Source organism: Colletotrichum costaricense (assembly GCF_030867565.1).
Source record: "Colletotrichum costaricense strain IMI 309622 chromosome Unknown Scaffold_6.1, whole genome shotgun sequence".
Classification (NCBI taxonomy): Eukaryota; Fungi; Ascomycota; class Sordariomycetes; order Glomerellales; family Glomerellaceae; genus Colletotrichum; species Colletotrichum costaricense.
In genome coordinates, this window is record NW_026848235.1 from 7,899 (window position 1) to 23,743 (window position 15,845).

The 15,845-nt window shown below is 49.9% G+C and overlaps 5 protein-coding genes across 5 annotated transcripts; 3 read left to right on the forward strand and 2 right to left on the reverse strand.

The window, feature by feature from the left end:
* Positions 1–1,098: 1,098 nt before the first annotated feature.
* CCOS01_06209 (lipase 5) lies at positions 1,099–2,370 on the forward strand (the record flags this gene model as incomplete). The annotated part of the gene is made up of 1 exon (XM_060454379.1): positions 1,099–2,370. One exon carries the CDS (start codon positions 1,099–1,101, stop codon positions 2,368–2,370), a length of 1,272 nt encoding a protein of 423 aa, XP_060314079.1.
* Positions 2,371–6,775: 4,405 nt separating this feature from the next.
* On the reverse strand, positions 6,776–8,500 carry CCOS01_06210 (uncharacterized protein; the record flags this gene model as incomplete). Its single annotated transcript, XM_060454380.1, has 1 exon — positions 6,776–8,500. The coding sequence occupies one exon, from the start codon at positions 8,498–8,500 to the stop codon at positions 6,776–6,778; it is 1,725 nt and encodes a 574-aa protein (XP_060314080.1).
* A 571-nt stretch (positions 8,501–9,071) lies between these two features.
* On the forward strand, positions 9,072–10,022 carry CCOS01_06211 (uncharacterized protein; the record flags this gene model as incomplete). Its single annotated transcript, XM_060454381.1, has 4 exons — positions 9,072–9,095; positions 9,157–9,543; positions 9,609–9,747; positions 9,805–10,022. 4 exons carry the CDS (start codon positions 9,072–9,074, stop codon positions 10,020–10,022), a joined length of 768 nt encoding a protein of 255 aa, XP_060314081.1.
* A 593-nt stretch (positions 10,023–10,615) lies between these two features.
* On the reverse strand, positions 10,616–11,988 carry CCOS01_06212 (uncharacterized protein; the record flags this gene model as incomplete). The annotated part of the gene is made up of 2 exons (XM_060454382.1): positions 10,616–11,713; positions 11,776–11,988. The coding sequence occupies 2 exons, from the start codon at positions 11,986–11,988 to the stop codon at positions 10,616–10,618; spliced, it is 1,311 nt and encodes a 436-aa protein (XP_060314082.1).
* Positions 11,989–13,771: 1,783 nt separating this feature from the next.
* CCOS01_06213 (uncharacterized protein) lies at positions 13,772–15,779 on the forward strand (the record flags this gene model as incomplete). Its single annotated transcript, XM_060454383.1, has 6 exons — positions 13,772–13,934; positions 13,993–14,510; positions 14,580–14,894; positions 14,966–15,220; positions 15,287–15,413; positions 15,475–15,779. 6 exons carry the CDS (start codon positions 13,772–13,774, stop codon positions 15,777–15,779), a joined length of 1,683 nt encoding a protein of 560 aa, XP_060314083.1.
* Positions 15,780–15,845: the final 66 nt, after the last annotated feature.

The following is a 15,845-nucleotide window of genomic DNA, read 5'->3' on the forward strand; positions in this document are numbered from 1 at the left end:
GAAATTCTTAAAATTTCCTAAACCTAAGCCCATTTAGCCTACTTAATATCGTATTTATAAGGGTTTAATAATACTAAATAATTTATAGCTAAGCCCTTATTAGTGCTTAGTTAGAAGTGCTATAGAGATTTAGTATTATAGTTATAGCGCTATAGTTTTTAGCCTTAATAATAAGCTCGTATTACTATTTTTTAAATAATCTTTTAATTATCTTATAGCACCTTACTACTATCCTAGTTTAATAAAATAAATCTCTAACTCGAAAATATGTTTAAGTTACTTTAAGTATAGAGCGGGCGAGTTTTAAGTTACTATTTAGCGAGCTTACGAAGACGTTTTTATCTATAAGTTATATTTATATAGACCCTCTAAGCTATCTACTTAGTTTCGGACCCTTTAGAAGCGTAAGTAGTAAGATAGGGCGCGACGTAATAATATAATTACTAATCTAAGAAAACCCTTATTATTTAACTATTATTTATAAACGTAGCTTAGCTATTAATTATGGGCTTAAGTATATTTTAGTATTTCCTAAGCTAGCCTAATGCGCTAAGCCTTTATAAAATAACGCTCTAACGAATTAGAAAAGTTATTAAAATTTATCCCTAACTTATAAATAGAACTAGCTTACTTTTATAAGCTATATATAGTCTTAATATAATAAAATAGTACTAGCTATAAGACGCCCTAGCTAAATATTAGCGTATAGTACGGCGCACTACTCTATAAGTTAACTAATATATAGATTATTTATATAGAGCGGACTATAACTACGAAACTTTAATACCTCTATGGTAGTGAGTAATCTTTACGCACGTTTCGGGTATGTCCTAGGTCACTCGTCACTTAGAAAAAGAGCTATATGGGAACGTTCCTACGTAGCTGTCTAAACTTAGTGCGTCCGATCGTGCCGAGTAAAATCCGTCTTAACATGGACGGATACTTCAATGCGAACAAACTGAATTCACTTAAAACCTCACGACTTCGATGCTAAACGTAACATCAAGCGTGCCTCAAAACAACAAGCATTTTATTTGTGGTTCCTGGTACACTGTTGTTCACTATATACGAAACTTCGCTACGATAACGCTTTACACAATGCATTTCATGACCTTTTCCACACTCCTGTCTGCAGTTCAACTTGTCACTGCTTTGGCAACTGTACCTCCAAGCGAAGACCCGTTCTACATGGTACCATTGGATATAGAAGCATCTCCACCTGGTGCTGTTCTTCGCACTCGCACAGATCCAAGCAATGTGACTTCAGTACTCAATTGCTCCGCGGCTTACAACATTCTCTACCGAACCACAGACGCTGGCCTTCGGGCGTCCTGGGCTGTTACGACACTACTGATTCCTCACCACGAAGTCCTTGCTACGACTAATGGAACCCATGTTGCTCGGCTGCTATCATACCAGATTCCCTACAACACGGCAGATCCTGACGCAAGCCCCAGCCATTTGCTCTCCACGCTTTACGCCACCGCAGCAAGTCCTGCCCCTGCAGACTATATCGCCCATGCCCTTGCACGAGGATGGTACGTCAGTGTGCCCGATTTCGAAGGTCCTAATGCTGCATTCTTCGCCGGCCCTCAGTCAGGTTTCGCAGTTCTCGATTCGATCCGTGCCGTCCTAAGCCAAAGTAAGCTGGCCTGCTGGACCGATGCCCGATACACAATGTGGGGATACTCTGGTGGCTCTTTTGCCAGCTTCTGGGCTGCAGAATTGCAAGCTTCTTACGCCCCTGACGTCAAGTTCGTCGGCATGGCCATTGGAGGCATGCCCTCGAATGTGACGCACGCTCTACAACAGTTGAGTGGCACTGCTGCGGCAGGTTTCGTCCCTTCCATTCTTCTCGGTGTCACAGCTCCTTTTCCTGAAGCGCGACAGTATATCGTGAAGAGTCTCAAGACCGAAGGGCCATTCAATGCGACAAGCTTTTTGGCTTGTCTCCGTTACAATTTCCTAGAGTACTCGACTGCCTACGCTGGCCAGGATATGTACAAATACTTCGCCAACGGCGGAGATGTCCTCAACGCACCAATTATTGCACATCTGCTTGGAAACAACGTACTCCCCACATATCATGGAATCCCGCAGATGCCAATCTACGCTTACAAGGCAGTTCAGGATGAACTTCTTCCCGTGCAGTATACCGATGCGCATATGCAAAGGTATTGCGAGGCGTCTGTTGACGTACTGTACCAGAGAAATTCAATAGGCAACCATGAGGAGGAACTGGCGTACGGTGCACCCGAGGCTGTCAAATGGATAACGAGATGGCTTAATGGGGACACCACCGAGGTGATCAAGGGCTGTACTGTGCAGGATGTCGCTGTCAATATCACTCAGGCTTTGGCATACAGGTGATTCTCGAAGAGCTTGCGTAATGTTGTGTCAATTTGCGGTGGCCGTTGCTCTCCCGGTTAAAGGCATCTCGGGCTAGCAAGCCTTACCTCTTTCAATCACTGAGTATCCACCCAGGCTTTAACAAGCTTCTCCTTATATAGATCAAGCCATGTCTGATTGACGTAGGCGACTTCTGCTATGTGTGAATCGATATACTGCTGTTCGAATGCGGAGACACGAGCCTTAAAGATCTCTTCTAATGGAGACCTTACAATTTCATGCCAGTGGTGATAGAAGGCTTTCCAACTTTTCAGCTTCTCTAAATTCTCCGTTCAAGCAGGGAACCTCCGAGACCCCCAGTGCGGCGCTTAATAGCTAGATATAGTATTGTGTTAGTAGTAGTTGCGCTAACGTAGCTAGTTATATAAAACTTTTGGGACTTACTAACGTTACTAGTAGCCGAAATCGCAGCTGCTAAGACTCTAATGAGAATTATAAGACACGCGAACATCAAGCCGATATTGACGATCGCTGAGTCATGGATGTCAACGGGGCGGCCCGCATTTAACCTTAATTGTGGTTAGATGGATCTGATCTTGTGGGAACATGAACTCCTGCCAACATCAGATCTAAGAATGAGCATGCGGTCACATCATCTCACTCCCCCACTCGGAATTTGCGGGGTGGTCCAAGCCGTGCGGCAGGACAAGGATTGCAAGGCCACCGCAGACGGGCTCGAGTGAGGAAAGGTAAAGAAGAGTTTTCGGCTATTAAGAATTGCGCTGAACTGCTCAACAGATCGCGTCTTGAAGTGGGAGTTAACACGGGACCATGTGATCCGATAGCGGTTAGCCGTATGCCAGATATGGTAGTTGGGATGGGTACCCCGGGGTGTCTGGAGCGGGCCTGTGCTATCTTTTACCCCGCACGAGCGCCGGAGATACCTTACGCGATTCGGCAGCACGCATTTGCCATCGGATGCGATTCCCGTCTTCAACTACTTACGCGCTTAAGACCTACAACTTCTTTTGAAATCCCCTGAATTGCTGCAACGACTTTTGGCACCGCTTTCCCCTTCAGCGATAGTGATGGACTTGGAAAGAGCCCCGGACTCGACACCACGTCTCTTCCGCCGGGCCCGCGCGTACGTCCCACACCACATGAGATCCAGTGAAAGCCTGTTTTATCCGCTAAGCTCCGGGCGCGGGTGTTCTGCAGATGCAAAGATTGCCGGAGTGCGAAAGTACGCTGTTCGGGCGGTCAACCGTGCCAACGATGTGCACGGCGGGGCGCCTCATGTATATACGCTACCGAGAAGGACTATGTCTCTGTTCCCGAGCGCTATCTACGCGACCTGCAGCAACGACTGTTCGAGAAAGAACACAGCGTGTCGGCCGAACAATTGTCTGAGCCCGAGCAGGCTCCTGTTACATCACCTCAAAGACAGGTTGAGATTACACGGTCCTCGTATGTGCAGGCGCACTATTCTTCCCCACCTTCTCACATTAGGTACTGACGACAGTACGAGGCCGTTGCCTCAACCAACGACGAGAACTTGCCGGTCAACTCTGCTGTCATCTGCGCAAGTCAGCGGGGCGCACGAACAGCCTCAGTTGGGTATGTTCTACCCATAAGCTCGTGCAAGCCTTCAACCATGTTTTTAGCACAGAATGCATCGATTTCAGCTAACCCGAGCCAACAGAACAGCAGCCGGTACACCCTGTCACTCCACCGATTGCGACCGTTACTTCGTCAATCAGGCCCATGTCTTACTCCCGTCCTGCTGAGGGTGAATCGCGGGATAGAGAGCAATCTCAACGTCCCAGAAATAGCCTCATCGGCAGTGACTTTGCTTTCATCCAAGATTCTCAATCATCTCTTTTCTGTATGTCCAGATTATCTATCAAATCTCTGTTCAATGCCTCTTGACCCAGGAAATCTTGGCATCATGGCATGTCTCCATCTTGATCATCGCGTAACGATGATGCACTAACTTGGCTTTAATACAGTATTTCTTGGCGCGACTTCAACTTGGACCTTCTGCCGACGGGTATTCACCATTCTAGAAAACGCTGTCGGCAGTCCAGATACTCCTCTAGCTCCATTGAATCTGGATGGAACGGCATTCAGCTTACAGTGGCAACCTAAGCTTGAAGTGGACGCCGATGACTTGCTACGTTTGCCCCCTATGGACCATGCCCTCTTTCTGTACAACACTGTCAAGTTTCGCCTTGGGGAGCTGTTTTGCATTATTGATGAACCCGGCTTCCTTGAAACGTTCTATCTTTTTCACAGAAACCCGTCAGAGACTGCGCAAGAACACCGTTTGTGGTTTATCGAGTACCTTCTGATACTTGCTCTGGGTAAGGCACTCACATCTGGTTATCGCAGTACCTCGCGCGCAAAGAAGACTCTCAATGGAGCTTATCTTGCTGCGCGAGCTCTGTCACTATTGCCGGATGTGGCGTTCCTCCAAAACAAACGCCCAGCGTTGTTGGCCATTAGAGTTTTGGCTTTATCAGCGCTGTATCTTCACGCCATCGACATGCGTTCATCAGCGTACCAATATGTCAGTGCGGATGTTCCCTTTACCCGCTTTGCAAATTCCGGAAGTCTGACCTTTTGACCTACTGCACTTGCAGATCGGCCAAGCATTTCGCCTAGCGCTACATGATGGCCTTCATCGTCGCATGCCAAAGGATGTTGGCCCCAAACTGATAGCTGAATTCAGCAATACCTGGTGGGGCATTTACGTGCTCGATCAAGAGATCTCCGCAGGGCTAGGATGCCCATCAACGTTGTCACAAGACTACATTACCACCTCTACTCCGGATTTACTGTCCTCTGATCATTCAGAGAAAGCACTCAGTCTACGGGTGCGTCTATCGCGACTCGTCTTGACTATAACCAGCTGTACGAAAATACCAATCTCCTCGTCATTCTTCTGCATCTGATATTGATATGAGTCTAGGTAGCTACAGCTTTGATCAAGAGTCCGTCTCAGATTTTGTGCGAGATACAACATCAAATTTGCATAGCCTTGCAGAGCTCTCTCGAGACATTGATCGAATCATCTCCTTCTACAGGGTTAACGGTGGCGAACCGCCACAAATGTTCATCAACATAAATCTATCATATCACCATGTTAGTTGCAACACAAGAAGAACACCGTTTACGAGAAATTACTGATTGAGCAAATGTTGAATCACGCAGTGCATAGTTCTAGCGACCCGGCCGCTTGTGATATGGCTACTTACGCGAAAATTCTGCCCGGGAGTTGAGCCCGAGTGGTTGACGGGACCTGGTGCTACTCTTATCGAGAAGTCCGGACGATCAGCAGCAGCAATACTTTCGGCACTAGACGATCTGGCTCAAATTGAAATGATAGGTACTCTTGGCTCCCATTCGTTGTTAGTTGACTTATACTGTCGACCTTAAGTTTATTAATAATTTACTCCAGAGGCATTTTTACCCTTTCATCTCGAATGCGCGTTCTCTGCCGCCACATTGCTCTCTATACTTTCAGCATTCTTGCCATCACACATTCCACAGTCGGGATGGCGTCAATCGGTGGTTGTGGTTTTCGAAGCTCTAATATGCAAGGGAAGCGTAGCAGCTGGGCTTCGTCAGGCCGAACTGGAGCATCTTGACACTCTATTGGCCCCTCATCGGACTGAGGAGTCGGCCAGTGAGCGCTCCTATCTGCCAATAGAACCCTCAAGGTTGGATCCATCAACACTAGGCAGATCCTGCGACGGACGAGCGAGCGATGGCCAGGGCCAGAAAGACTGGGCGCCGGTGAATAGCTATCCAGACGCTACGGGTCTGGGTACTGGTCTGTGGGATTTTGCTGATTTCTGCGTTGGGTCGGAAGACATACTTACACTGGCTCGCGAATTCGAGCTCAATGACCCTATCCCGTGGCTACTTCCTGCTGATACAGTTCGATACATGTAAACATTATCTGATTTTCACAGCCGCTGGCCCTTCAGTCTGATTTGTGCACACAAGATAGCCATGGAGATCACTATTCGTGCTTTGACTACATCGAAATTCGACGAGCCGTTCACTAAAAAGAAGACGCCATCCAGTGTTATCATAGAGACATCTGGATAACCCGGCTTGTGCAAAGACGCTAAACAAGACACCATGCGACCTTTCACGGAACGTTAAGCCTCGACTGCTTCCAGGCCAGATCAACGGAATACCGCGGCATGCCTTTGGTTCAACTTTGGTATATTTCGAGCTTATGGCTTAAACTCGGCCAAATTGTGTTTTGCTCAATCTTGATTCATCAACTCTACATCATCTCTACAAACCCATATTTACAGGCAAGCATCAAGAAGGGACCAACACCGTTTTCCATTTTATTACTCTAAGAAAAGAGTACGATATTCACGTCTATTCGGGAAAATACGATGTAAGCCTACAACTTGGCCAAGGTTCTGCTTGGGTCGGCTTCTTGCATTGCGCCCTGGTCCTTGAGCATGACAAGACCATCCCACCCGCTCTCCTTGGCTTTTGCGCATTGCCTTCGGTATTCTAAGGCGCTTCCAGCATAGCGGACCACGCCGCGCTTGACTCTGCCGACGTTTCTGTTGATACCGGTCATCCAGCTATCCACCTCGTTGAGAAGAGCACCCTCGCTACCCCTGACGACGTGGTTGTTCCAGTAGTCAGCAGCCTCCTCGGTTGCTTCGACATAAGTAATACCCTTCTCGTAACACGTCTCGAGCATACTGGTGACCACTTTGACAGCGTGCTCAATATTGGGCGTGGCGTTGCCAAAAGGCTGGTGAGGTCCAAGGACCATGAACATGTTGGGGAACTTGGGTACCGTAATGCCGAGGTATGTTTGGGGCATAAAGTCAAGCCAGGCAGCGCGGTCGGCGTCGGCTTCGCCGCTCTGGGCCATGAGCGGGACGTTGTCCTTACCGCGGAAGTCGACGTTGACGAAAGCGCCAGTGATGGCGTTAAAGCCGGTGGCGTAGATTAGCACGTCTAGCTGATAGTTGGTGCCGTCTTCCAGGGTAATGCCAGTATGGGTGATTTTCGCAATACCATTGACGCTGATATCGGCAAGGTGGATGTTGGGCTGGTTATAGACCTCGTAGTAGCCGCTCTCAAGAGGCACACGGGCAAGACCGAAGCCATGATCCTTAGGGACGAGCTTCTCAGCGATCTCTGGGTCGTTGACCCGGGCCCGAATCTTATCGGCCATAAAGGCCGAGTATAAATTATTGGCCTCACGGTCCGTGTAAGTATCAGAGAAGACACTCAGCCACTTGCCCATACCAGGCTTGTTATAAAGGCTCTCCCAAAGCTTAAGGCGCTCTTCGGGGGTGGCCTCGTTGGATTTGCGCTTATCAGGCGAGTGAATGAAGCCGGTTGGGGATTCTCTGCGTAACCTAAATGTCTCTGCGTAATTCTTTCGTTCCTCGTTCATATCCTCCTTAGAGATAGTGGTGTTACGCAGAGGCGCAGCCCACATGGCCTGCTTCTGGAAGACGGTTAGCGACTTGAGCTCAGGAATCTTGGCCAGGGCGGTGATGGTTTGGATGCCGGTTGCACCAGTGCCGATGATTCCCACGCGCTTGCCGGCGACCACGTCACGGTGGCTCATGTCAGTTGGCCAACGCGACGTGTGAAAGGCTTGGCCCTCGAAGTCCTGGATGCCGGGAATGGCAGGTAGGGTGGGGTTTGAGAGGAAACCGAGGCACGAAATGAAAAATCTGGCGGAGTACGAGCGGCCAGTCTCATCTGCAAAGATCCACCGACGGTGCTCGTCATCAGACCAGCGGGCTGAGACGATGCGGGTATTGAGCTGGATGTCGGGGCGCAGGTTAAGGCGGTCGGCGACGAAGTTGATGTAAGCGAGAGTGTCCGGCTGCGCCGAGAAGCGCTCTTTCCAGTGCCATTCGTCGAGCAACTTCTGGTCAAAGGAGAATGTATATGAGAGGGACTCGGAATCGAAGCGGGCGCCTGGGTACCGATTCCAGTACCAGGTGCCGCCTACCGACGGCGCCGAATCCAGCACGCGGACGCGCCAATTGGGGAACCTGGTCCTAATGCTATGGAGGGTGCAGATTCCAGACATCCCTGCGCCTACTATGAGGACATCGAATGCCTCGTCTGTTGTGTCGGAAGACATCCTTTATCGTTTGTGTATGTCTTTGAGTGAGGGAGAAGTAAGAAGATTAAACGGATGGTTTTGACTGCAGCGGGCGGCGATGTAGATTCAAATCACGAACGGAAGAATATGCCATGGCGGACGTTACTGCCTTAAAAACTAACACGAATGTATTCGACTACTTCTTCTCAGCTTGGTGATTGTCTTAGGGGCCGAAGGCGGGGAGGAGGCCGAAAGCCCGACCAAAGGCGGCTGGGATATCTTTGTGTGGATACTGAGGGGTGTTTCCCCGTCCCCCCGCTTATCAAGACCCCTGTGATTACCTTAACGGGTTGGGTGGGTGTCGGTGTCGGTGTCGGGGCCGAGACCGAAGCTAGTTCTGCGGCTACGAATTGCTGCTAGAGTTCGCGGACCGAAGCCCAAGGCCAGCGATTTTACAGTCTTTCCTCGCAAAGAAGGGGTGTTTGTCTATTGCCTACGGCTTTCTTTTCTTCTATTTTATTTCTTAAAAGCTTCAGCAAGCCCGAGAAGTCCGCATCAATGAGCACTGCCCGTTTCATCCTTGAAGTCACTACCCGCCCCTGATCTTATCATGGCTTCATTCGACAAGAAAGTGGTGCGTATCGTCCTACCGCTTTTCCGACACCGAGCTAATCACCCTTTCCCCACCGAAATAGATTGCCATTACAGGCGCAGCCAGTGGTATGGGCCTCGCCACAGCCCGGCTGCTTGCATCCCGCGGTGCCTCACTCTCCCTAGCCGATCTGAGTGAGGTTAAGCTGCAGAAGGTCATCACAACCTTGCCGGGTGGGACTCAAAAACACCTCGCCATAGCTGTTGATGTCCGTAGCCCAGCCTCTGTTCAGACGTGGATCGACAAGACGGTTGAGAAGTTTGGTAAACTTGATGGCGCCGTCAACATGGCTGGTGTGCTCGGCCCTTCTCACACCTCTATTTTGGACACTACCGAGAAGGACCTCGATTTTGTCATGTCTGTCAACGTTAACGGCGTCTTCAACTGTCTCAAGTCGCAGATCAAGGCCCTTGAACAAGGTGGTGCTATCGTAAGTATTCCACCACATTGTGCGTGCTACAGTCTCTCGAACCGGCCTGCTAAAACCTATTATAGGTTTCTGCGGCTAGTATCTCTGGCCAGGTGGGCCTCCCCAATAGCTCTATCTACTGTGCCAGTAAGGCTGCGGTCATCTCCCTCTCCACTGCCGCCGCCAAGGAGAATGGTCATCTCCGCATCAACTGTGTTGCCCCTGGTAGGTTTGATACGTGACTTTTGGAGCTCGGGGCTAACTTCTGGCGTCCCCTGTTAGGTGTCGTCTATACCCCAATGTCTGCGGATCATGACCCTAAGCGTGTAGAGAATGGCCTAATGGCCAACGCTCAAAGAAAGATGGGCAGCGCCGACGAAGTAGCCACGGTGATTGCGTTTTTGCTGAGCGAGGACGCCAGCTTCGTAACTGGCGCAGTATACAATATTGATGGCGGATGGATTACTTCGGGTAAAACTTCGGGTCAGAGCAAACTGTGATGGCATACGGTTGATGTACATAGTCCTCTATCGCCTCGTCATCGCTGAGTGTGACTTGGTCGTTTTTTGAGACTTAAGGCCTGGCCTTGCTGTGTCTTTCCATGTTTTCGACATTTCGAAGAATGATAGACATGTATCGGAAGTCTAGATGGGAAAACATCAACATCGCGATGCTCCTGATCGACTTATTATACAGTATTCTAGATTGCATCAGGACAATTGTCTACGAGTTCAGCTCGGCATTGGTCGCTCTGCCATGCGGTTAAATCGCGCACTGGCGCCCGGAAAAGCGAACACTAAGCTGGAAGGACAGGAACGACGCAAGATCGGCACACGACTCTTGAGGAACATCTCCACTACTCTCAGCATGTTGTGACATTGACTACGTGTCACGATTTGACCCGGAGATATGACGGCGAAGACAAGAACGTCTCTGAGCTTCACTTTACAAGGTAATGCAATGTACCAGCGGTTGGCAGTTTGCTAGAAATTTGTGAGAGATAATGTTATGAATTAATCATCCATTAACACGAGGACTTAAGTAGCCTGCACATCAAACTCTAAAAGTTATAAATGGAATGAGAAAGAAGTCTCTACAGCTTAGCTTCTACATTAGGTAGGATATCAATGAACTCCCTGCTCTTGCCCAACCTCCAGCTAACCTCCTCACCCCAGTTGCCGCTCTTCTGCTCCCCAGCCTTCCACCTCCATTGCTCGATGGTCTGCTTCCCGCTCTCGTTATCTATCAGATCCTTGACGAAACTGCCGAAAATGGGGAAGAACTTGAAACCATGGCCAGAGTCACCACTGAGCATGACCAAAGACGAGGAAGTGTTAGGAACGTAGTCGATGATGAAGTTGGAGTCGGCGGTGTCGGCAAACCAGCACAAGGAGTTCCTGACGAAGGGACGATCCGCAAACCTGGGGAAGGTTTGCCTCAGTAACTCGCGAAGCTGCAATTCGTCGCCCTTGGGAAGGAATTGGCTGTCCTTGAACGCAGGTGGGATAGAGATACCCGTCCTAGAGTCGGTGTTAACGTAGCCACCACCCATAGGGCACAGCTTCAGTAGGTTGGTCTTCGGGTCAGGCTCGAAAAAGAAACCCAGATCACGGGCATATGTAACAGGTATGCCGCGGAGCTCGGCGGTCTCGTCGTCCGTTAGTTCGATGTGGGCAACGGACCATGACTTGGCTACGAGATCACTGCCGATGTCCGGAACGAGCTTGCCGGCAGCCGCGCCGGCAGCGATAATCACTAGCTTCGCAGGGTAGAAGAGACCACCCGGGGTCCTCACACCGATGGCCTTGCGTTGAGATCCGGAGCCCTGGTAAACGACCTCAGATGCAGTACCAGCGCTTCCGAGGATGAACTTGACGCCCTGGACCTTGGCAGCGTTGTAGACGGTCCGCAGAGCAGCGCCAGAGTTGGCGTAGCCGCTCCATCCGTTGAAGTACCCGTGCCAACCGGGAAATGGCGAATTTTGATATTGCCAGCATACAGCTTCGAGGTCCTTCTTGGAGTCGATCGACTTTACATAGTGCCTCATTCGCTCAGATCGCTCAGCGGAGGCGCGGAAGCGGTTCATGGTGTTGACGGCCTCCTTGGACGCTACGGGTGTGCAGGCGTTTATAAAGCCGACCTGGTGAAAATGAGGCGCGAATAAAGGCGTCTTCCAGGCGTCGATAGCTTTCTGGAGGTCAATTGTCAGCTTCAATATTCACAGATGTTAAAGAGCGGCAGGATAAATCCTACCAGTGTCAATTCCCTATGGAAATCATCCTCATACTCAGCACGCACAATCTTGTTCAGATCGTTAGCGGCCGAGTACGCTGAGGGGACATCATCATCCTTGTCGATGACGGTGATGTCCTTGAAGCCAGCCCTTAACAGGTGCACAGTTGTAGACAGCCCAAAGGCGCCAGCACCAACAATCAAGATGGGATCGTTTCTTGAAGTCGAGGACATCGTGGCGTGTGTGTGTGGTAAAGCAAAACAATCGCAACCAGATCGAAGAGCAGACTTGGAACTTAGAAACCTTTTAGACAAACCGAAAGACACGTCTTTAGCAAAGTCAAACGTAGGTAGTTTGACGAAACGATTAGTGTGAGGCGACACACAGGCCAATATCTCGGTCTGAAGTCCGATCTCCTAGAACAGCGCTCAACTCCGTAAAGATGGGTCCACATGCTGGCTTGGCAGTTGCTAGAGAGGCCGGGGTGGATAGAGATCCGGAAGAGGTTCAGTTTGGCGCAACGGCGACGACATCGGTGGCCGGCGGAGAGACCGATGCCGCTCTAGTTGGGATGGAGGTGGCCTCGGAAGGTCTTCCAAGTTTGGATCGTCATGATGATACTTAGATAGGCCGATGGCTGAAGTGTGGGGAGATAGACCTTCCTTCATCTCCATGTCGCATCAATGCTTCGACACTAAACGGGGGTCCTGCATCGGCCTCGTATGCGACACGGTCAACGCCGGTCTGCATTCCTCAGCGATAATCTGATGGTAGCAATCGTGATACCAAAAGGCCAAACAGCTGCGGCGTCTCTGCCGTGCAAGCAATGAAACTAGCTGCTTTAGGGGGATAGCTCCGCAAGGAACCCATCGCTTGGCCTTCTCGTTCACGTGTCACGTGAAGGAATTCCGGATGTACTATTATCGGCGACTTGGCCGACGAAAGAGGCTTGGCAGGGTATTAGCCCACATATCGGCCCCGAGACCGACATGGTCGCCTTGTCCCCATATTCTTGCGCTGCGCTCCTGGCATCCTCTCGATAACACGGGCAGAATGATTGTGGTCGGGACTAACTGCACCTATTTGCGACTAGCCTATGATAAAGCGTGTGAACATTAATCGAGGGGCTTTCGACAGCGCTGCAACTTACAGAGGCTGGAAATACTGCAAGCCTAGAACTCGCAGAGATTCCGCCGCCGTATTCTTCTGCGTGCGATCTCAATAGGATCATCCAAGACAAGTACGCGTATGGCAGGTCAGTCTTCACCGGACTTCGCAATTCGAGTCAAGCTGATAGACAACACAGGAAACCCATTGAGAAATCTGGATCTGGACTGGGAGACAATGGAAGACCCTAGCAGCATTGATCGACGTAATGAAAGCTAGTTGCTCGTCGATGAGATCTATCACTAGCGCCTAGGGTCTGAGAATGCCCGCCAAGTTGGCAGCGGAGTCAAGTCTACCAAATCTTCCCGCGGTCGATTCTTTCCAAGTATCCTCAAACGCGCTCTGTCGGACGTCGACAGGCACGGCAGTGTGCTTTTCGCTACCTGATCTCTGGGGCTTTTCGCAAAGTTGCGCCATTGAAGTCGCCAAGGACAGAGAGGCGCCGCGCAATGAGAGCAATTTCGAGATTGCCAGGGCCATGTCGCTGGCCACGCTAGTACTATCAATCAACTTTTGGGTGTTCACAGCAGGTTCATCGATTAGCAAATGAGGCGCACATAATGCTTGACGTGTGCCTTAGTGACAAAAACTTGTGGTAGTTGGAGATGGCCATCGGACTACGGACCGTCGGCCGATATCCATCCCTGTAACTGATATGGACAACCAATCAAAGTTCATATCACTCATCCCCGGATGGCTACCTCGAATTCTCTCTCCGCATGTAGGAACCTCGCTACTTGCCATATAGTCCGGACCTGGTGTCTTCACATCTGTCTCTCGCATGTCTCCATCTCTAAACCCACTGTCAACCTCGTCACACCTCGATTTTGCAGTACAAATAATTCAGCGATGCAGAACGACTCAGGAAAGGGCCATGATTTGAAGCGGACCGAGTCTTGTCAGACTGGAGGGATGCTCAGGGCCGATAACTCAGTGGCACAAAGCACCGTTATTCAGGCCGAGCAGCTTCAACGCCGACTAAATAACAGACAAATTCAACTCATTGCGATTGGTGAGAATGAATTGGTATTTGGATCAGGCTGTGACGCGTACTAATTCTCTGGATTCAGGTGGTTCCATTGGTACGGGGCTGTTCATCAGTATCGGTAGTGGTCTACACTCAGCAGGTCCCGCGGGTCTTCTCTTGGCGTTCATCTTCTACTGCTTCTTTGTTGGTCTGGTGAACAATGGCATGGCCGAGATGATGACCCAGTATCCCGTTGCTGGGGGTTTTATTCGCATCGCTGGTCACTTTGTGGACGAAGCCTTTGGCTTCGCCGCGGGATGGAACTTCTTCATTTACGAAGCCCTTGTCATCCCTTTTGAGATCAGTGCCTTGGCCGTTGTAGTGCAATATTGGAGCCATGACATTCCAATTTGGACACTATGCCTAGCATGTGTCATTCTTTACACACTCATCAACGGCTTGGTCGTGAGCGCGTATGGAGAAACCGAGTTCTGGCTATCTAGTGGCAAGGTCATCCTCGTCTTGGCTCTGTTCTTGTTCACGTTCATCACTATGGTCGGGGGAAACCCTCAGGGCGATGCCTACGGTTTCCGCAATTGGAATCATCCTGAAGCTTTCGCTGTAAGCTGCGGCACTTTCTTTACGATGGATGACTGCGTTGAAAGAGCATTAGCTGACTATTTCGTTCAGGAAGTACGAACCACCGGATCTCTTGGTCGTTTTGAGGGGTTTCTCGCTGCCCTCTGGGTTGCTTCATTTTGTATTGTCGGCCCAGAGTATATCTCCCTTGTCAGCGCCGAGGCGAAGCATCCCCGAAAGTACATCAAAGCCGCGTACAAGACGATCTACATCCGATTTTTCTTCTTATTCTTGGGAAGCGCCATTGCAGTTGGAATCGTACTTCCATCTGATGACAAGACACTCACTGAGATCCTGATCGGCGGCGGATCAGGCGGCGGTACAGCAGCAGCGTCGCCATACGTGATCGCTATGCGTAACATGGGGGTAAGCATCTTCACGTTGGAGAATAGACCTTCATGTGCATGTTCCGACTGTGGCTCACTACGGTCTTGTAGATCACCGTCTTCCCACATGTCGTCAACGCTCTGCTTGTTACATCAATCTTCTCCGCTGGCAACACATACGTTTATTGCGCCTCGCGAAGTCTGTACAGCCTGGCACTTGAAGGCCGAGCACCTGCGTTCCTTAAAATCTGTACGAAGCAGGGTGTGCCAGTCTACGCTCTTGCCTTGACCATGGCATTCGCATGCCTTTCATTCCTTCAGCAAAGCAAGCAAGCAGCTCGAGTGCTCAGCATTTTAGTTAATTTGGTAAGCCAGCAATTTAAGTCTCATGCTCCGAAAGCCTAAGGAGAGTGGCTAACACTAATGCCTTAGGTTACTGGTGGGGCTTTGGTTAACTATCTGGTCATGTCGATTACCTATGTGTTTTACCACCGAGCCACAAAGGTGCAAGGTATAGACCGTAAGAATCTGCCTTATTATGGATGGGGACAACCTTACTGTAAGTTCTAGAACCCGTGCTAGAATGGTCATGGAAGTGCATTAATCACAATATCTGGCAGGTGGGTACGCTGCTAGTGTGTTTTTCAGTGTTGTCATTGGCACGTTTGGGTACACCTCGTTCAGCCCTTTGGACGTCGGGGCGTTCTTCGGTTGCTATGCAATGACCATTCTTTCTATCCTCTTCTACATCTTCTGGAAAGTTTTCAAGGGAACCTCTGTCTATGATCCGAAGGCTGTCGATTTGATTTGGGAGACTCCGCAAGTGGATGCTTATGAAGCTGAAATGATGGAGGAATCCCAGACTTTCTGGGGCGAGATGGGGCGCATGATCTTGTTCCGGAACTCCAGAGGAATTAAGAAGTAGTGAAGCAATGCGACTTGACTGAACTCTTGTTTTATTATGCTGCACATGTAACGCCGAAGTTTGCGC